Below are 20,162 nucleotides of genomic sequence, written 5' to 3'. Positions count from 1 at the left end.
TGTTCTCTGGCAGCATTGAGGTGAGACGGGCTGCAGCTCAGTGTGTGAAGAACATCCTGGCTACTCAGTCCGGCGTTGACTTCTGGGACCAACATAAAGACAACAGGGACCCCATGCTGGCTTACCTCAACCCATTTAGATCAGCCAAAAACAAGGTGATTGGACCATGTATCCATGTCACAGGAAAAACATCTTGTTAAGATTCTTAGATGGTTTGAAAATGTTCTTCTTCCATGTGAAATATTGCAGATGGTATCTAGTTTTCATCTAAGTTAGAAAGATCACAGCTCAGGATAACATATAATCACAGACCATATCTAATCAAACTTACTAAATTTACAAATTTTTTATATAAAAAAAGATCTCTTTAGTGCTTTCTGTTAAAGATATAGTGGAGGATGTTCTTTTTCCAGGTGGATCATCAAAATAAGTGGTCCTCCTAATTGTCAATCTTTCCGGTGATGTGTTTACTTAAGGCCGCCCTACGTCCCCAGTTAGCTCTCTTTTTCTGTGCATGCAAACTTTCATGCGTATATATGTGGTGAGCTACGGTTTAAGGCAGTCATTGAAGCTCACCTTTCTCACCACGGTTCTTTGAAAATGGCTGAAGTTCGTAAGAGAAAAAGTGTCTACAAAGGGTATGAGAAGAGGAGAAAGGCCTCAGTAGAGAGAAACAGGACCAGAGTATTTTTGGGAGATTCTTTCACGCAATGGCGTAAAATAAAAGCAAAGTTTCTACTTGACAGGTAAAGTGTGGCGTTCTATTTGGAGAAATCCATTTCACATCACTGCTAGTCAAGTGAGGAGAAACGCGTTTAATAGCTGGTCCCTCTTGGGAGTGGGTACAGGTTTGTGCATGTGCATTTCTTTTTTAAGTCAAGAGGGTGTGCCTTTTTAAAAAATCACGCAAATCCTCCACTATACCTTTAAGATTTATTTATTTAACCACACCACAGCTCTGTAGCTTTTTGTTAATTGGTAATGTGACATCTGAGCAGAAAAGGGTCTGACAATTCAAAGCACTTTACATGATTTAAACAGTAAAATATAAGGAAAATCTAAATCAAGCAAACATAAAAACTGATAGTAAAGCAAACCCTTTGACCGCAAACATAACTAATAATATCTCAGTTAACAATTTAACAATCGAAGGCAGTTCTGAGCAAATATTGTGAAGATGTTCAATAAACGCAACCCAAGGATTATCAAAACATACTTTACTACTTATTTGTTGATGACATACCACCTTTTTCTGCATCTTTATTTAACCTCCTTTGCCTCGTGTTGAAACAATCCCTGAGTTAACAGTAGAGTAACAGTAACACGTTAAAGTAATTGCTTAGTGTGCATAAAACCTACATGATCAAGGATGTAATGAAATCAGCCTACAAAAATCATTATCGGAAGCATTATCAGAATAAAAACAATGGATGTAAATACTGATTTCTGTAAAAAAAAAAATGGTGGCAGCTGCAGCTCATCTGAAATGTTGCATTCAGGGTCTGGACTAACTCCTGGAAATCAGAGCGTTGACTTCCTGTTTGAGGAAAAAAACTAAACAAATAGAACAACAAATTTTTAATTCTTGTCTTGGGCTGCTATGTTTTTTAGGGTTACTGGTAAAACCTGAAAATACTTGTTAACCTGGTGTTCATTGAATGAACATGAAGCAGTGAAGCAGTATTGAGTCTTCATGACGCTCAGCTCTGGAATAAATGGCATTAAAAGCTAAGAAGTAGGGGAACTGTTGGGCTCTTTAAATTGGGACTGAAAATATTAATTTCTAACCCAGCTTTCTCATTAAGGTCGGAAACTGCTTTATCAGCTCAATTTTTCCGCTTCTAAGCTTTCAATTCATTTAACTTTGTATTCGAACATTTCTATTTTTATCTGATTCCTCTTTGTTGACTATGGTTTCAATGCAATTCTGCTATTCCCGTTTCTGCATTGTGGCAATTCGTGTTACCCTGTGTGTGATGTGATTTATTTAAATCAACCTTATCACTTTACAGCAGATCTGACATTTGTTTTGTCTGTATTTGGGTTCTTGTTGGCATTCTTCACTAGGTGGCTTCTGTGAGTGTTGAGGAGAGTTCAGAGGCTAAAGGGAAGCTGGAGAGCCAGGAGTTTTGGATCCCACAGGCAGGGGGCCACAAGGCCTGGCTGAGGGAGCTGTGCACAGCCCTGCTGGACAGTGGAGGGGTGAGGAGCGAGGCTCTGCTGCTGTCACGGCCTCTGTGTCTGGTGAGCTAAATTGGTTTGAAACTCATGTAGTTTTTTTTTTATAGGGCAGCAAATGCTTTGTTTTTCTTTTGGCAAATTGAAGTACTGTCTGACATCCAAAAGTTAAAAGTTTAGAGTTATTCAGTGATCCGTAAGAACACAGCTGTGCTGATTCCCTCCCTCCGTCTCCAGGTGATGGCAGACTGCTGCCAGAGGCTTCTTCCCCTCATCATCCACTCCATCCTTCTGGACGACCCCAACGGCTCTTGGAGGGAGCTGCTCTCCACCCGCATTCAGGACTTCTTCAGCTTCTGTTCCAGGAGCGCTCAGGCTGCCAGTCGCTCCGCAACTCCTCTCAACTCTGACTCTGGTGAGGTTGAGTCCATGGCGACAGAGCCCAGCGCTTCTTGTTTGATCTTTCGTAATAAAATTTTCTCCCATTTCTAGAGTCCGACTCTGCAAGCCAGGGTTTGTACGATAAGGCCTCCTTGCGAACCATGCTGGCTGTTATCGACTATCTGAGACACCAGCAGAGAACAGTGGCAGCTGAAAGGTTTGTTATGATGAACTATTCTTCAGACTGTTTACATCTCAACTAGTTTCCTGCAGCTCAGTTTGATGCACAATAGAGGATCTATGGCTACATTCACACTGCAGCCTGAAGTGACCCCAATCCACTTTTTTTGCCCATATGTGACCTGGATCTGATTTTTTCATGGCTGTCTGAACAACACAGATCTGATTTTTTTCTAATGCGACCCAGGCCACTTGGCTATGTGGTCCTGAATCCGATACGAATCTGATCTTTTCAAATGCAACCTGTGTCGGATAAAATCTTTATCCTACCTGAACGTCATTAATACCCGACAAACGTCACTATTATGCATCTTGCTACGCAGAAGCGGTAGAGCAGTATTTATGTTTAACCGTATTAAAAAGATTGTGTTTTTATGGTTGGAAAAGACCGCTAGATGTGCACCGGCACTAACATCCATGTTTACTTCCGGAAAAAAAGAACACGCTGGCCTGTGATGTCATTGCGTCCTCTACTGCGCATGCGGGACACTTAGGTTGTATGACTGCAGTTGACACAGGAGATCACATACAAGTCACATATATTTGGAAATGTGAACGGCAACGCAAAAAAAAATTGGATTTCGCAAAAAAATCGGAATTGAGCATCAAGGCCTGCAGTGTGAACGTAGCCTGTGTCCTGTAAGAAATCATTTAAACTGAAATGAGAGTAAAAAAGAGCCTCCTTTAAAAGTTTGAAATGATTCCCGCTGACCTTTTGCAGTAATGCTTGTGGCACCGTGTGCGACTCCAACTTCTGGCTGGAGCTGAACTACCTTCAGGTGGCCAGAGCGGCTCAGTCCTGCTCGGCTCACTTCACCGCTCTGCTCTACACGGAGATCTATGTGGACAAGATCAGAGTCAACATGGAGGAGAGCGGCAGGTTTGCAGGAAGACCGTTGTTTTTTAGTTTATATAAGTTAATAATGCATTTAATTGGTTTGATTTGATTAAATGTGCAGAACCAAGTCCAGAGCCACACGCAGGATTAATTTTGAAGAGAACAGCCAGAAATTCAACATCTCCAGTCTGACTGAGAAAAGTATGGAAGACACCAACATCAGTCTGCAGGTCTGATTATTTTAGTTAGCACAGATTTTTTAGATTATTACATTTCTATTTACCTGATTTGGTTTAACTAGATTTAATATACTGCATCTAGGATATTTATTTAACATGTCTGCAGGAGCTGCTTATTGAGGTGTATCGCAGTATCGGGGAGCCGGACAGTCTCTACGGCTGTGGAGGGGAAACCATGACCAGTCCACTCACCAGGTAAGTTGGGGAACATTTCCACTGATCCCCGCTCCACACGCGCACACTTGGTCCTAAATCCATATTTACTTTTTCCCTCTCACCGCGCCTCCCCTAAGGTGCTCTGGCGCCCCCCAGGGGAGGCGCACCTCACACTTTGAAAACCGCCGATCTAAGGCATACTGTAGAATTCAAATAAGATTCTTTAAAGTTTGACTAAATGTATAAAATTGTGCAAACATGGGCTAAACATTTGTGGTCAGACTACAGTTTCTGTTTTTTGTTGTTGTTACAGGATACGAACATATGAGCATGAAGCTATGTGGGGGAAAGCTCTGACTNAGCTGCTTATTGAGGTGTATCGCAGTATTGGTGAGCCGGACAGTCTTTACGGCTGTGGAGGGGAAACCATGACCAGTCCACTCACCAGGTAAGTTGGGGAACATTTCCACTGATCCCCGCTCCACACGCGCACACTTGGTCCTAAATCCATATTTACTTTTTCCCTCTCACCGCGCCTCCCCTAAGGTGCTCTGGCGCCCCCCAGGGGAGGCGCACCTCACACTTTGAAAACCGCCGATCTAAGGCATACTGTAGAATTCAAATAAGATTCTTTAAAGTTTGACTAAATGTACAAAATTATGCATTGTGTAAACATTTGTGGTCAGACTACAGTTTCTGTTTTTTGTTGTTGTTACAGGATACGAACATATGAGCATGAAGCTATGTGGGGGAAAGCTCTGACTTCATACGATCTTCACTCTTCTCTACCTGAAGTTACTCGACTTGTAGGAATTGTCGAGGTAAAACGTCATTTACTGCAATATATACGTTTGGAAGCAAACTGTGATGTGATTCATTTTTCTTATTTTTATTTAAATTAATTTTTCCTCTAAGACCAAAAATTCCTGCAAACGAATCTTGGAATATTCTTAGTAATTTTTCCCCGTATCTGATCAGGGAATGCAGAACTTTGGGCTCAGCAGCATCCTGGCCACCTACATGAGGGGGTTGGAGAGTGAAGGTGTGGAGTGGGGGGCTGAGCTGCGAGAGCGCCGCTTTGAGGCCGCCTGGAGGAACACGCAGTGGGACTGCGAGCAGTCGGAGAGGTGAAGAAGAAGACGCAGGTTTCTTCTGTCATGTCTAAAATCATCTCTAACTTAGAGCTTTGCTTTTTTTTCTCAAAAGTGATAAAGCCACCCCTGGCTTCCATGAGTCTGTGTTTTCTGCCCTGCAAGCACTGAGGGACAAAGAGTTCTCCATATTTGAAGACACCCTTAAACAAGCCAGGTATGATGGGGTTTCAAAGTTTGGCCAAAATGATTACCATATTTTCCAGACTATAAGCCGCTACGTTTTTCCCAAGCTTTGAAAGTTGGAAATGAAAGAATAAGGGGCTAATTTCCATTTAGGACAAGAACAAGCTAGCAGCAGGCATGACGGAGAACAAATGTCCCCAATTCACACATTTTGCCATTCATTTGCCTCATTAAAGCTGCAGAGCTGAAATAGAGCTGATGAAGCACTATCTTTTATTAGAAGCTCTTAATTGGTAGTTAATTGGTGCTAGCATTCTTCTTCCTCCCTACTCCAGGGGCTACATGTTGAGCTCCCCCTACAGGTTTGGTGGGAGACAGTTTCAGTAAATAACAGCGGCTTATCGCATGGTGCCGCTTATATATGTACGTTTCCAGTTTGTTAAAATAAGCTTATAGTGAGGTGTGCCCTATAGTCCAGAAAATACGGTTCTGTTTTACTCAAATGTTCCCCTGCGTAGGGTGGCTGAAGTGGAGGAGCTCTGCAGAGGCACTTTAGAGGCTGTGTCCTCTCTGTATCCGGCCCTGAGGAACCTGCAGAGCATCAGGGAGCTGGAAAGCGTCAAGCAGCTCTTTGTTAGGTGATTTCTCCTTCATTGCATCCTTCAGCTGCATCAGATGAATTTGGGCAAAAATAATTAGTGTGTTTTTTGGTCAGACCCTTCTCTGATGTGACCCTGAGGGAAGTTTGCCACCAGTGGCGGCAGCATTCCCAGCTGCTAGTGGACAGTGACTTTACTGTGGTGGAGCCCATCCTGGCTCTACGCTCTGTAGCGCAGAACACCCTGTTATCCAGAACGGAGGACTCAGAAAGCAACCATCAGCTCAGCGCGGTGCTCACAGAGCACCTGATGGAGCTCTGTCGATTGGCTCGGAAAGCTGGGAATACACAGGTACTCTGCACATTACACAGAGTATTTTTATTCTATTGGTGCAACAAAGAGTGGTGGATAACTATAAAGTAGAAGGAAGGAACTTTGTTTTCAGATTTGCCTTTTTTTATTTTTTACAAATAACATCTTGCTCATTTTAAATGATAAAAAAAAACAAGTAATTGCCATAATCTATGCATTTGTCACTGATACTTAAACACACACTAAACAAGGGGTCTGCAACCTTTTATATCAAAAAGCCCGGCCGAATAAAAGTTCTTTAGAGCCACAAATGTTACGTGACCTTCAAATAAAACACAACTTATTGATTTTGTAAAAATCTGCAATGGTTAATCTGTTGCTGTTTTAAACAACAAACCGTTTGTATTTTTATCCTTTAAGTCTTTAAAACCAGGTGTATTATATGTGCGTTTTAGAGACCTTTGCATCATCGGTGGGACATTTTTGTTTTTGAAAATCATGATTTACACAATAAGATGCATATAGTGAACAGAAAATGTATAAAAAAATTATTTGGAAATGCCTAATGCATCACAAATGATACAAATAACTTATTCTATTTAAATTATTAAAATAATCTATGTTTTTTATCACTGTTTAGCGACAACCCTGGTTTGAAAAATCTGGTCTTTAATAAAAGTTATTTTATGGGTTTTACGGGGTTAAAATAAGAAACAAAATATAAGTTTCTTTATAAGGAAGCATATATTTTCTTCCATCCGATAATAATTAATGTAGAAAATAAAACATAGTTTCCAAGCTAATAACAAAGAAATCTAGATCTATTGACAGGTTTCTGGTTCTTTAATGATATTCTGCTGTGGAAATAAATTCAAATGTTCTTTTTAAAACAGCTTAATCTTCTAAAAATAGTATTTGTTTCTATACCTTAAAAATATGATTTGGTTCTTTATAATAGCCACTTTTAAGAGTGATTGTAGAGGGTACAAAGAGCAACAGGTCCTATTCTCAGTGTAAAACACGGCAGTGGGAGAATCATGATGTTGGAAGGCTTTTCTTCAGCAGATTACAGAATCTACAAATCTTCATATAATTTAGCGAGACTTTACATTTAAACAGATTTAAGGTAGTTTAAACATTCTCTCTCTGTTTGAACACGTTTTCCTAATGCTAGCGTTGTAACCACTGCTAAGCTTGCAGAGCGTGCAGTCTACCAGATGAAGCAGCACAGCGACGGAGGAACCTGGGCGTCTTCTCCTGTGTTGTCATGGCAGCTGGAGGAGGCCCAGGTGTTCTGGGCAAAGGGAGAGCAGGGTCTGGCTCTAGGCCTGCTGAGGCAGATGATCCACAGCCTGGAAGCCAAGGTCAAACACAAAAAACTGACAAATATCTACTACAATGTTGTTGGTTTACTAACAACTTTATGTGAATGAATTAAGAAATATTTATTTTATGTGAAGTTAAAAGCATTGTGTCAAGGAATTGCGTATTGATCCGATTTATGTTGATCAGGTTGATTTCAATCCAGCTCTGCCTCCCCTCTTCACCGAGTGCCTCAGGCTGTGTGGGAACTGGCTGGCTGAAACCTGCCTGGAAAGTCCTGGAGTCATACTGGAAAAGTACCTGGAGAGGGTAAGAGGGCTCTGGCTTCCCACTAGCATGAACATTGGAAACACAGATCAGGATTCAGTCCTAGACTAGACTGCAGACGGGATTCTGGTTTTGCTCCAACCATGAATTCAATAGTTGATGGAATTGGTTTGATACTAATGGTGCAGCAGTCGGTCAGCCAGGGATAAAAGTTGTTTCTCGGATGGCAAAAAAACAAAACAAAAAAACTCTGTTCATTAAACCAAAGCCAAAAATCTCCCATGGCTACATAATGTTCTCTGTTACACTATGAGTTGTCGGTGTAAAGACTCAAAACATGGAGCAGAAGTGAATGTATGTGAGAAATACAAAGGTTCCCCCTGCGATTTGGGCCACAGTTCTCTCTTTCTCTGTCCGAAGTTATATAATTTTTGGTCTAACTACTTCTCAATTATGTCTTCTGTCTTGAAAGTAAATTTGCAACCTTGTCAAGTATCCACAACCCTAGTTTAGTTCTAAGCTCTGCTCAAAAAGAGATAATTGCCTTCTCATCATTACTGGCATGGCGTGTTTTACTTTTACACTGGAAGTCCAATAAATGTCCCTCAATATCCCTCTCGGTTAAAGACATGATGTTTTTTCTGGAGTTTGAGAAAATCAAATATACCCTTCGAGGGTCTACACAGAAGTTTTACCAAAAGTGGCAATTCTTTCTATCCTATTTTATAAACACCCGATTGAAGGTGCCTGCCATCAGATTTGGTGTTGGTTTACATGCAGGGGATTTCATACCTGATGAATGACATCCATTTGTTTTATTTTCTCCAATAAAAATCTTTGAAAAAAAAAAAACTTGGAGCAGAGACAACAGGCCAGGATTTTGATTCTGATAAAAAAAAAAAAAAACATATCAGACAATCTAGGCACTAGTTATCTGTTTCAAGTTTCAGGTATTTGTGAAAAAGAGAAACTACCCTGAGTGTATTTATGGAAGGTAATGGGGTTGCATTAAACAGTACTAACTTTGTTAGCTGGGCCACCAGCTACTCGCCCCACATAACAGGAACCACTGCTGGTCAAACTCCAACAATTACCGTAACCTACAGGCCACAACTGTAGCACTTCACTGAATTGAATCAACACGGGTTTAACAAAATGGTTCACCAAAAAAACCAAACGTTTGCCTTCATGCTGTTACTCAGCAGTCCAGGAGGAGAAAAGCTAGAGCTGCTCCTGCTTTCAAAGCACTCTTCACCTCTGAACCGTGACACCAAGGTCATCCCCAATTTGTCTCTTTCCTTATGTGACAACTTATTTGTTTAAGACCATATTTTTTCTATAGCATTAAGTCCCGATTGACTTCAGGTTAACTTTTTAGTCTGCTGGAGGTACTTTCTGCTATTTTTCTCCTATGCTACGCTGGTACGCCATGAGTGGAAGCTGTTCACATGAACGCACACATAAGCACGGCCAGTCTGTCGCACAGAGAGAGACCTCTTACCATAATTCATCTGAAAAGATAACCTTTACTTCTTCAAAAAACTCTTTTTAAAAAAAAAAAACTTTTTATTTAAAATAATGAAAAGTCACTGATTGCTCCTTTAAACATCATCATGGAATAAACCGACGAGATCGTTCGTTCTAGAATGTAAACATACGGAGAAAGGAAAACAGCTCTAATATGTAAACATGAAACCAGACGGGTCTCAAGTGTGATATATGTGACGCTACGCCCTCCCTGAAATAACAGCAGGCCTACCCGAAAGAAACAAATGAGTCACAGTGAGAATAAATGATTAATTTATGTCCAGATAAATCAGAAGAGGCTGATCTGATAAATAATACATTTCTGGAAGTTTATGGTTTATTCCCTGCGGCTGTGGCAGCTTCAGATGAATAGAATGGAATAAATCATACAGGTTTATTTCTCTCAGGACCCACAGTTTCGATGTGGAGCCTCTGCTGCTGTTTTTTCCAAAACCTCTTGTACAATAGATGCATATTTTCCAGATGCTCTGTTAGTTTCACCCTCACTTTTGTAATGTTAAAACTGCTTATAACTGCCCATAACTTTTCAGATCTTATAAACTATCCTTCATGCTGTTCTCCCATCAGGCGGTGGAGGTAATAGAGGCGAACTCTGGAGCGCGGGACTCCAGGCTGCAAAGCCAGCGGACCCAGGCTTTCTTGTCTCTGGCTCGCTTCTCTGACGCTCAGTACCAGAGCATCGACAAGTACATGAACTCGTCCGAGTTTGAGAACAAGCGGACGCTGCTGGAGAAGGCCAAGGAGGAAGTGGATCTGATGAAGGAGCGTAAAGTGACTTCCAACAGGTTGGTGTGCTGTAAGGAGTAAAAACAGGGCTCTAGGTTATTGTAGACGCCACGACACAGAATTCTTTTAACATAAACACTATATAAGTTAAGAGCGTTTTCTAGCAGATCTTCCGTGTTTTTTTACTCCACATTCTCTTGCATCTCTGCTATCCCTCTCCTGACAAAATATGTGGAAGCATGACATGATCAATTAAAAAACTTGGGATGCAACAATCCATCAAGAGTACAAACATGTAGTTTTACAATTATTATGAGCTTGGATAAAATCACATTCATAGATTGTATTTTTTTTTTCCTTTTGGGCTTTCCAGGGTTTGAGGTGCGGTTTTCCGCTTGGTCCTAGTGCTCGATGATTGTCTGTGTATTTTAGCGTGACTTTGTTTTTTGGACACTAGAAAGTGCATGGGACCAAAACAGACTTTTGAAAAAGTGCAGACATGTCATTACATCCGTGGTTGACTTTAACTGATGAAATGACTTCATAGGTACACCGTAAAGGTGCAAAGGGAGCTGGAGCTGGACGAAAAGGCCTTGTCCAACCTAAGAACAGACCGACAGCGCTTTCTATGCAAGGCGGTGGAGAATTACATTCAGTGTCTGGAACAAGGGGAGGAGCATGACACCTGGATTTTCCGTCTGGCTTCGCTCTGGCTGGAAAACGCTGAGATTAAAGATGTCAACGACATAATGAAGGTTGGTTAACATCCGCATGTGATTAACCAGGATGTCAACATGCTCTATTTTTATAACTGAATTTTTTTTTCCTTTTTTTCTACCCAGACGGGAGTGAAACAGATCCCGTCCTACAAGTTTTTGCCCCTCATGTATCAACTGGCTGCCCGCATGGGAACGAAAATGGCGGCCGGCGTCTCTGAGGACACAGGATTCCATGAAGTCCTTATTGATGTAAATCAGATCTTTGTCTTTTCAAAACCACGTAAATGACTGAAAACGGATATTTTTCACTTGCACTACCTGTTCACCCTTTATCTGACATTAGATCTGACTTTATATTCCAGTTAACGTAACTAAAGATATTTGTTTCCATTAAATGCTAAAATAGAAAATGTTGGGTCAAATGTTTTAAGTATCTTCCTACAAACTTGCTGGAGTTTGGGCTCATTCATTCTGACAGTGCTAATACCTCAGAGCCAGTGGAGGTCAGCTGTGATCTCACACCTTTTCTGCACAGTCATCCCACATAATTCAACATAACTTTCTTTATTCATGATTTTTTCCCATTTTTGAAGTCCGTCCGTCTCTCCAGCAACAAAACTCCTTTGGCATGGTGTTCTCAGGCTTCCATGCTTTATCATTTTTCTCACAATGCTTAAAGGCGGATCAACTTTAGTATAAAATTTCGCATATGGAGAAAATTCTGGATCTTTTATCGTTTTATTCTGGTATTTAGCACTCAGAAATAAAAATGGTGGTGATTCTAACTGAGCTAAACTAGGAAAATGTCTCCAATATTAAGTCAGACTTTGAAAAAAATGTATTTTTATACAGTCTGTATCTGATCTATTAGCACAAATGATAGAGTAATTAAACCTGAAGAGGATTCAGTCTAAATATCTGGTATAGTCAGTACTTGATGAGCTAAACATGCAGGTTAAATCTCTCCTTCCTCTTCAGTCAGACTATGGCTTTCTTTTATTACTGAGCTAAAGGCTCATATGAGTGATCTCTGTCTGTGCCTGCTTTGGTTTCCCTCCTCAGCTCATCTGCAGGGCGTCTTTGGAACATCCTCACCACACACTCTTCATCATCTTCGCTCTGGTCAACGCCAACAAAGATGAGAGCTTCTGCAGGATGCGGCCATCAAAAAGCGCTCCGCGGCAGCTGTCGCAGTTTGATCAGGTGAGACTTTTTTTCGACATCGTTAGGAAATGTGTATTATTTCTTGCCTTGACTTGATGTTTAGATATTTTTGTTTTAAAGAAAAATAGAAAATAAGTTGAAAACTGTCTAATTAAGGCAAATATATTAAAATGTAAACATAAAAACGCTGTAATTCTGTATTTTTGACTTCCTCAGTGGATAAAAGCTCAGCTAAAAAAAAAAAACAACTTTCTGATCCAAACTGTTATAGAATAGAAACTGCTCTCCTTATAAAATGTTCCTCATAATAAGATCTCTGTGTCGGTCAGGTTGGGTTTAAAGCAATGTATCATCCTTGGTTTTTAATGGCACCACATCGTTTTTGTTTTCCAAACTAATGCAGGAGCGCTCCGATGTGGCTCGGAAGATCATTTCTGTGATCAGGAAGAAGCGAGGCAGCATGATCCGAGGGATCGAGCGTCTGTGTGACGCCTACATCACTCTGGCTTACATGGACGCCAGCAGGCACAAAACTGAGAAGAGTGAGTCGTTATCAGCCACATTGCGGAAAAGTCCTAAAAACATCCTCAATGTGTTTTGATTTAGTTTTGCTTTCTAAGAGCCAGAGCCATATTTTAATCCTTTAAATTTACTTAGTTATCTAAATGTCTTTACATTTTTTACAAGGTTTAAATTTTTTTCCGTAGTTCTAAATTTCTCATATAGGAATGATTTTTCTGGAAAAAATACTCAAAAATAGAAAATTGCAAATGCAACAGACAGGCTTTCTACAGAATGGTTCAGATCAGACTCTACTTTTTAAGGAAGCTTACTGTATGTCCTTCAGTGTTTGCAGCAAGATGCTGTAAATCTTCTGAGTGTGATCCCTTTCTGGGGTAACAGCATAAGAGCCAATGGCCTATATAAGAATAACAAGCTGATAAAGAAGGGCAGTTCTCTTTTCAGAACTCCTATGAGAGAAAATCTTTATGAATAAAACTGAGCATCCTCTGCAGAAGACTGGTAAACAACAACAAGGTGTCTTCAGTCAGAGGATTCTTCAGATCTGATGCAAGGCAGACCACTACAGGAGATACTTCTTAGTTAAAGCTATCAACGTCAACAACTTGTTGGAAAAAACAATGAGTTACAACAATTTATTCATGTTTTAGATCATTTAAGTATTTTTGGATTCAAATGAATTTAGAAATATTTTATTCCTCGATTCTGGTCTTAAAATTAGTCAAAAAGAGACAGAAATATACCGTATTTTCCAAACTATAGAGTGCTCCTCACTATACACATACCCACTAAGTAAAAAAAAAAAAAAAAGAAAAACTGGAAATGTACATATATAAGCCGGAGATATCCACTGAACTGTTCCCCACCAAACTGGTATTGGGGGCTCCACATATCACCCTTAGAGCAGCTTACTGGTTCGTGGAAATAAAAGATGGGGCTTCATCAGCTCTTTATTTCAGCTCTGCAGGAGTTGAGCACAGTCTACCCATTGGTTCGACAGATTTAATGCAACAAATAAATCTCAAAATATTTGAATTCGGTACAATTGTTCTCCGTCGTCCCTGCTGCTCACATGCTCTTGTGCTAGATGAAAATTAGCCCCTTATTCTTTAATTTCCAGCTTTGACTTCTGACCCCTGATGGTTGGAAAAAAATTAATAGCAAGGCCGCACCTTCGTATCAACCACATGATTAAAAGCGTGGCGAAAAAGTAGCGGCCTATTATCCGGAAATACGGTAGTTAGAAATTTTTTTTTTAAAAAGGAGTGATGTTTTAGAAATGCTGGACTAAAACTTAGCAAGTCCATATAGAAGAATTAGAAGAGAGTTTAACCTATTTGAAGCACAGTCTTTATTTGTAGTATTGTGAGTTTTCGGTGGTTTACTCTGTCAAGCAAACAGATTTGTGCTTCATCTCTGTGCTCATCCTGTACATCAGAGGCCATTCCCATCCCTGCTGATCAGCCCATCATGCAGCTCAAAGACCTGGACGAGGTGGTCATCCCCACCATGGAGATTAAGGTGGGTCTTTAACGACCGACCAAACATTTTAGCTCAACATTTACGACATAAGCTGGATAAAAACATCAACCTTTGGTGTTTGTAAACAGGTCGATCCGTCTGGTTGCTATGAAAACCTGGTGACTGTTAGAGGCTTCCTGCCTCACTACCACCTCGCCGGAGGAGTCAACCTGCCCAAGATCATCGACTGTGTGGGCTCTGACGGCAAGAGCAGGAGACAGCTGGTGAAGGTAAGCTGGTGTGGGTTTATTGGTGTTCCACATGCAGCATATCAAGTGTTAAAAGTTCAGCTGTGAAGAGCTGTAAACACTCATCTGTTCTGAACTAAGCTCTCTGACGAGAACCTGGTCACTCTGGTTATTTTCCATTAGGTTTGGCTTCAGGTAATAATTAATCAAGTGTTTTATGCCCAGACAAACATGCTCTCACACCTCTATAATGAAGACACTCCTAATGGAGAGATAGAACAGGGAAGGTGTGTGGATACATGTGTGTGAAAGTGTGTTTGCAGAAACATTCTGGGGACACTTAAAGGCTAATGATTTACCAAATGTTAGTCATGCTTAGGTTTTATTTTCCCCTAATATGTTTTTTATTCTTGCAGTTCAGAGCTGACCTCTCAAGAGTTCAACATAGACTTTAATGAATATCTCGCCCACTTAAAAAAACGGATCCAAAAATATATATGAATTTTCTTAAAATACGTGTATTTGTCTTGAATAGAATAAGTGTTTGTGCTCTTGGATAAGATGATCAGATATTATGCACTTGAAATAAGATCCATCCATCAGTCACGCTTATCCCTGCTGGGTTGCGAGGGGTCCTGGTGCCTAAATGCGGGATACACCGCAATAGATACACCCGTCATACAGTTCACAGGGAAACACAGAGACAAACAACTATTCACCTACTTACTCACATCTAAGGAGAATTTAGAGAAGCCAGTTAACCTAACAGTCATGTTTTTGGATCGTGGTAGGAAGCTGGAGTACCTGTAGAGAACCCACTCATGCACAGAGAGAACAAGCAACCTGCATGCAGAAAGGCCCTGGACCAGGAATTGAAACCAGAACCTTCTTGCTGCCCACTGCAGCACTGTGCAGAAATAAGATAATGTAGATGTTTTGTTTTTTTTGTGGTCATTTTAAATGTTATGCTACGTTCACACCGAACGCAGCAGGAGCAGCAAAATCGCGTCTGCTGCTTCCTTTTTGCTGCTTGTACCAGTTTAGTTCTGATGCGCGACTGAAGCAGCTTTGCTGCTCTGGGTGCGCGGTGGAAAGTGTGTCTGACGCGCGTTGGGCGGAGCTACTCTATCCTTTCTTTGCCTTGCAGCTATATTTGCTGTGATCAGTGGGAATAAAGTAGTTTTAATATGTTTTAAGTGAGAAAATCCACCTGAAAACGTAATCAGTGCAGTCAGTTCATCCAGATTACCATCCTGCCTTCCAATATTATTTCTGTCAGAGCCGCTCCGATCCCCGCATACCAGCGGTGCGCTGTCAGTAGGAATCCCATTGAAGAGCAGCCTATGGCCCGGTCACCTCCTCGCGGTTTGCAGCGGTGGCTGGAAGGTGGTTTTCGTGTCCATAATCCAAACTGCAGGAACCAGGATAATAGAAGCGAACACGCTTTGTCAGTAGGTTTCAGCATTCTAAGTTAAAGGCGCTAATAAACTGTTTCAGAGGAGCGATCATAGCGCTTTGTGTCATTAGCGATGTGTCTGTCTCCCTGCCAGCTCCCAGATCAGCGTCTCTTATTGGTTGATGCGGCACGTTGAGCAGCAAAAGTTCGATTTGTCCATCTTGAGCAGCAGCGCGTTTACGGTGCGTCGTGCGCGTCAGATGCTTAAACGCTCCAGACGCACCGCTTCAGCTGCTCAGACGCGCTGCGGGATTTTTTGCTGCACCTTGATGCGTGTCAACCATTGACTTTGCATGTGAACTCGCTGCGCCTGCTGCGTCCGGTGTGAACGCAGTGATCCTATTCCATGGGCAAATCATCTTACCGTTCACCCATTGATAGAAAAAGGACTTTAATTACATTAATTTTTACAACAAACATTTTTCAGTAATTAGGGAATGTCCATTAGAGTGGGCAGAGAAATGTTTGTCACATGAGAGCAGAACTTAAATAGAGCAGATCCCACATAGAGAGGATGAATGTTTAATACTTTACAGCACTGACTCATTAAAGGAGTGAGCAGTTACCTAGAATACTTATTTACCTCTGCCAACGAGGTCATGTTTTCATCACTGTTGGTTCGTTGCTTGTTTTGTCTGTTTGAAATGACAAAAGTACGGACGGATTTTGATGAAATATACAGAGAAAGGTGGGTATTATGAGCGGTAATAAATTATTAAACTTTAGTGATGATCCGGTTCACCGTCTGGATCCAGGAATGTTTTTAATACAGGCATTAACTTAAGGTGGGAGTCGCAATACTTCGGGAAATTAGCTTTTTAGTTGAAATATGAAATATTTTAGTTTATTAAGTTCATATTTCAGTATAACGTCATCCACTCCCCCTTGTGACCTGTTTCTGTGAGCAGGGTCAGGACGACCTGCGGCAGGACGCAGTGATGCAACAGGTTTTCAGCATGTGCTCCATGCTGCTGCAGCGCAACACGGACACCCGGAAGAGAAAGCTGAACATCAGACGATACAAGGTGAGGAAAAAAGTCCTGAATGTGGCTGTCAGTCGCAGGGATCTGGTTGCTGTTTGCAGCATTTCTGATGACCTCGTCTTTCAGGTGGTGCCGTTCTCACAGCGCAGCGGCGTGCTGGAGTGGTGCTCGGGCACCGTGCCCATCGGGGAGTTTCTGGTGGAACCCAATAAAGGAGCTCACAAACGGTTCCGGCCTCAAGACTGGACCAACCTGGCCTGCCGAAGGAGGATGATGGTTCATTACACATCCTGAATAGTAGATGGGATACAGATTATTTTTGTAAAGGTTGGAAAAAAAGATCCAACTTCTGCTTTGTTTCTTGGCTCTCTGCAGGAGGCTCAGAGGCAGGGCTTTGATGAGAAGCTTGAGGCTTACGCTGAGGTGTGTAAGAAGTTCAGACCGGTCTTTAGGTACTTCTGCATGGAAAGATTCCTAGACCCAGCAGTGTGGATGGAGAAGCGACTGGCCTACACACGAAGCGTGGCCACATCCTCCATAGGTATCACCGTGCTGCAGGGTTGTCGGTTACATAATCATAACCTTATTTGGTGATTATTACTCCTCATGTTTCCCACCTACAGTTGGCTACATCGTTGGCCTCGGGGACAGACATATCCAGAATATCCTGATTGATGAACAGAGCGCTGAACTAGTCCACATCGACTTGGGTATTCTTTATTCTCTTTTGGGTGAATTCAGACAAACTTGCGTAGCCTGGACCCTAAATGTGTACCTCTGCTGAATTGTGGTGTTTAAGGTGTGGCGTTCGAGCAGGGGAAGATCCTCCCAACCCCTGAAACCGTTCCCTTCAGGCTCTCTAGAGACATAGTGGACGGGATGGGCATCACCGGAGTGGAGGGGGTCTTTAGGAGGTATGGATGACATCAGCTTTATAATACCTTGTAAAAATGTTCATAACTCTTCAGCCTGGATACATTTTTTGGAGCTACAAAAACAAACATCAATGAATTTAATTGAGGGTTTTGTGTGGATCTTAAGAATAGAAATGCACATTTTTTATATTCGTATTTATGAAACCATCACTGGACAATGTTTGGTTCCTAGCAAGATAGAAGAAAACTTATATAATTTATGTTCTCTGATTATTTAATTTAGTTTTTTGTGTCTAACTTTACACCGTAACAGGGAGTGTCAAACTGATTTTTATATCCGGCTACTTCGGCGCCTCTAAAAAGACATTTTGTACGTTTTTACTAAAAAAATATCTTTAAAATAGCCTTTTTATTTGACCCTTTAGGACTAAAAGAGCAGACTGACACCTCAGTAGTTTAGCACCGGGCATTTAAAGACCTTCTTAGACCAAATAACTTTCCTTTCACTCTGCATGCATCTGTAGGACAATTATATAAAAAAATGGTTTTAAGGTACTTTAGATATAGAAATAAGCTGATTGCAAACTAATTCTCTTCTCAGATGTTGTGAGAAGACGATGGAGGTGATGAGGAGCTCTCAGGAGGCTCTCTTGACAATCGTAGAGGTACGGGAACTGGAGAACAGATCACAACACAGAGCCCCTCCCCTTTCACCTTTTATATTAAGCTAATGTTTGTCTTTTGGGCCGACAGGTGCTGCTGTATGACCCATTGTTTGACTGGACCATGAACCCTCTGAAGGCCTTCTACCTGCAGCACGACGAACACCAGGAGCTCAATGCCACCCTGAGCTCCACCATGGGAGGAGAAGACCTCGTCAACCATCGTAAATCCAGGTGATCAATAGCAGCCTTTTCTGCTGCATTTAGTTTTCATTAAACCTCTTATTTAAACTCTTTCTTTTTTGGTTCCATCTGCAGTGACAGCCAGAGCTCCAACAAGGTGGCAGAGAGGGTGCTGCTGCGTCTGCAGGAGAAGCTGAAAGGGGTGGAGGAGGGAACGGTGCTCAGCGTGGGGGGGCAGGTCAACCTGCTCATTCAACAAGCCATGGACCCCAAAAACCTCAGCAGGCTGTTTCCAGGATGGCAGGCCTGGGTGTAAACCTCCCCATCGACATCAGTTGTTCTGGAGCCTTAATGGCAGATCAGTACTGCAGCGGCTCTGTAGATCCGTTTCTGCCAACTTTGCACTTTATGAGGAAGCTGTGGATCCAATGTAGCCATGCCTAAAAAAAGTGGAAGTGTTCTTTAGAAAATGTTGGTCCTTAGCTTTTTTTTCATCAGGTTCAATGTGAATGTTTTCTTTCTGTCCACTGAAGCATGATGGATGATGATGATGAGACTTCTGCCATTGGCTATCCAAAGAGCACGCTTTATGAATGTATGATACTTTAAGCCTCATGCAGTGCATTTCATCTTTTTACTCACTGTTTTTTTTTCTCTATCCTACTGTATTTCATCTCTGGATGTTTTCTTTCAGCATAGAATAATTAAAGAGAAAACAAAGATGTCATCTGAATACAGTTTGTTCTTCAAAACAACTTTAGCTAATATCAAAAGCTCCTTCTGTGTACCTCTGATACTTGATGTTATTGTTCTTGCAAGGATTAAAACAACAGATCATAAAAAAGAGGTTGTATTTAAGCATGAAAATGGGAGCAAGACAACAGAAGAAGAGGGTCATCTATTTGGGGGGAGAAAAACAGGATTCAGAATCATTTTGAAAATTGTTTTCAGTTCTTCACATTGGAAGCTGCTTCCTTTTCTGGATCATTTTCAACTTTTTTTTTTAAATTCCATCCATCTTCAAAATACATTGCCTTAAATTTAAAAATTAGGCAAAAGAAATATGGAAAACTCCAGGAAAATGTTGGCATGAAAAAAGAAAGGGGGCATTAAAATGAGCAGAAACCCTCTAAATACAAAAAAAGATCCTTTCATATCACTTTGATCCTTTAATTCCCTGTAATCCACAGCTATGGCTGAAGGTTTTGTAAAAAAAAAAAAAGCTCAAATCTTTTTTTATTCTTGCATGCTATGGGATTTCGTTTAGATTGCCATCAAAAGTTATGAGAATTGGTTACAATATTTTTATAGCACAAGTGGCTCATTTTTTTTGACTGATCAGATTCGAACCCTGTTTGGTCGCCTTGAGGACTAAGGCCTTTTTTTTTTTTTGGTATTTGAGCCCCATCATAAACTGAACTGCCAGCCCATTAATTATTTCATGGTTCAGAGGAATATTCAGCAATGAAGAAGAGGTGAAAGATTCCTTTATAAAGGGATGCTTGGAATTATTCTCCCTTAGACAGACCTGGTAACCATCCAGGAAACATGTGGTATCATTTTAGTTTTGCATCTAAAGAGCTCCACAGGCCAGAATGATGATGCTGATACGATTGCATTTAAATCAAATATTAATCAAATCTTCCAAATAACCTCAAGGAGAGATTTAGCTGCAATAAGTAACCAATTTAAGAGTGACCTAGGAAGGCCAATGAGTGCTTTGCTATTCCTGGAGAGTATTCAAATAAGGGTAGGGTTGCCGCCAGGGCAGAGCTTGCTCTGGAATGGAGGTGGGGCAAAGATGA

The 20,162-nt window shown here is 41.2% G+C and overlaps 1 protein-coding gene across 4 annotated transcripts in view; it reads left to right on the top strand.

Annotated features, from left to right (window-relative positions):
* The window catches only part of atm (ATM serine/threonine kinase), a 37,513-nt gene extending 18,458 nt beyond the window's left edge, over positions 1 to 19,055 (top strand). The window contains exons 35-63 of one of the 4 annotated variants that reach the window (XM_015393960.1): positions 14 to 155; positions 2,068 to 2,244; positions 2,416 to 2,593; positions 2,671 to 2,776; positions 3,521 to 3,679; positions 3,759 to 3,867; positions 3,983 to 4,071; positions 4,751 to 4,853; positions 5,011 to 5,159; positions 5,239 to 5,340; positions 5,828 to 5,947; positions 6,025 to 6,259; positions 7,414 to 7,584; positions 7,733 to 7,852; positions 9,926 to 10,143; positions 10,632 to 10,839; positions 10,927 to 11,052; positions 11,866 to 12,006; positions 12,371 to 12,509; positions 13,928 to 14,010; positions 14,100 to 14,240; positions 16,563 to 16,679; positions 16,764 to 16,913; positions 17,013 to 17,178; positions 17,261 to 17,347; positions 17,437 to 17,551; positions 18,114 to 18,177; positions 18,266 to 18,408; positions 18,493 to 19,055. In XM_015393960.1, coding sequence (XP_015249446.1) covers positions 14 to 155; positions 2,068 to 2,244; positions 2,416 to 2,593; positions 2,671 to 2,776; positions 3,521 to 3,679; positions 3,759 to 3,867; positions 3,983 to 4,071; positions 4,751 to 4,853; positions 5,011 to 5,159; positions 5,239 to 5,340; positions 5,828 to 5,947; positions 6,025 to 6,259; positions 7,414 to 7,584; positions 7,733 to 7,852; positions 9,926 to 10,143; positions 10,632 to 10,839; positions 10,927 to 11,052; positions 11,866 to 12,006; positions 12,371 to 12,509; positions 13,928 to 14,010; positions 14,100 to 14,240; positions 16,563 to 16,679; positions 16,764 to 16,913; positions 17,013 to 17,178; positions 17,261 to 17,347; positions 17,437 to 17,551; positions 18,114 to 18,177; positions 18,266 to 18,408; positions 18,493 to 18,673 — 4,039 coding nt within the window. In that variant the 3' untranslated portion in view covers positions 18,674 to 19,055. Of the gene's footprint in view, positions 1 to 13; positions 156 to 2,067; positions 2,245 to 2,415; positions 2,594 to 2,670; positions 2,777 to 3,520; positions 3,680 to 3,758; positions 3,869 to 3,982; positions 4,072 to 4,392; positions 4,481 to 4,750; positions 4,854 to 5,010; positions 5,160 to 5,238; positions 5,341 to 5,827; positions 5,948 to 6,024; positions 6,260 to 7,413; positions 7,585 to 7,732; positions 7,853 to 9,925; positions 10,144 to 10,631; positions 10,840 to 10,926; positions 11,053 to 11,865; positions 12,007 to 12,370; positions 12,510 to 13,927; positions 14,011 to 14,099; positions 14,241 to 16,562; positions 16,680 to 16,763; positions 16,935 to 17,012; positions 17,179 to 17,260; positions 17,348 to 17,436; positions 17,552 to 18,113; positions 18,178 to 18,265; positions 18,409 to 18,492 lie in introns of those variants that run through there. The other 3 variants (XM_015393969.1, XM_015393952.1, XM_015393978.1) reach the window with 3 other exon arrangements.
* Positions 19,056 to 20,162: the final 1,107 nt, after the last annotated feature.

The sequence above is a fragment of the Cyprinodon variegatus genome, unplaced genomic scaffold (assembly GCF_000732505.1).
Source record: "Cyprinodon variegatus isolate N-32 unplaced genomic scaffold, C_variegatus-1.0 Scaffold24, whole genome shotgun sequence".
Classification (NCBI taxonomy): Eukaryota; Metazoa; Chordata; class Actinopteri; order Cyprinodontiformes; family Cyprinodontidae; genus Cyprinodon; species Cyprinodon variegatus.
The sequence above is the reverse complement of the archived record's forward strand: the minus strand, read 5'-3'. Positions and strand labels throughout refer to the sequence as shown.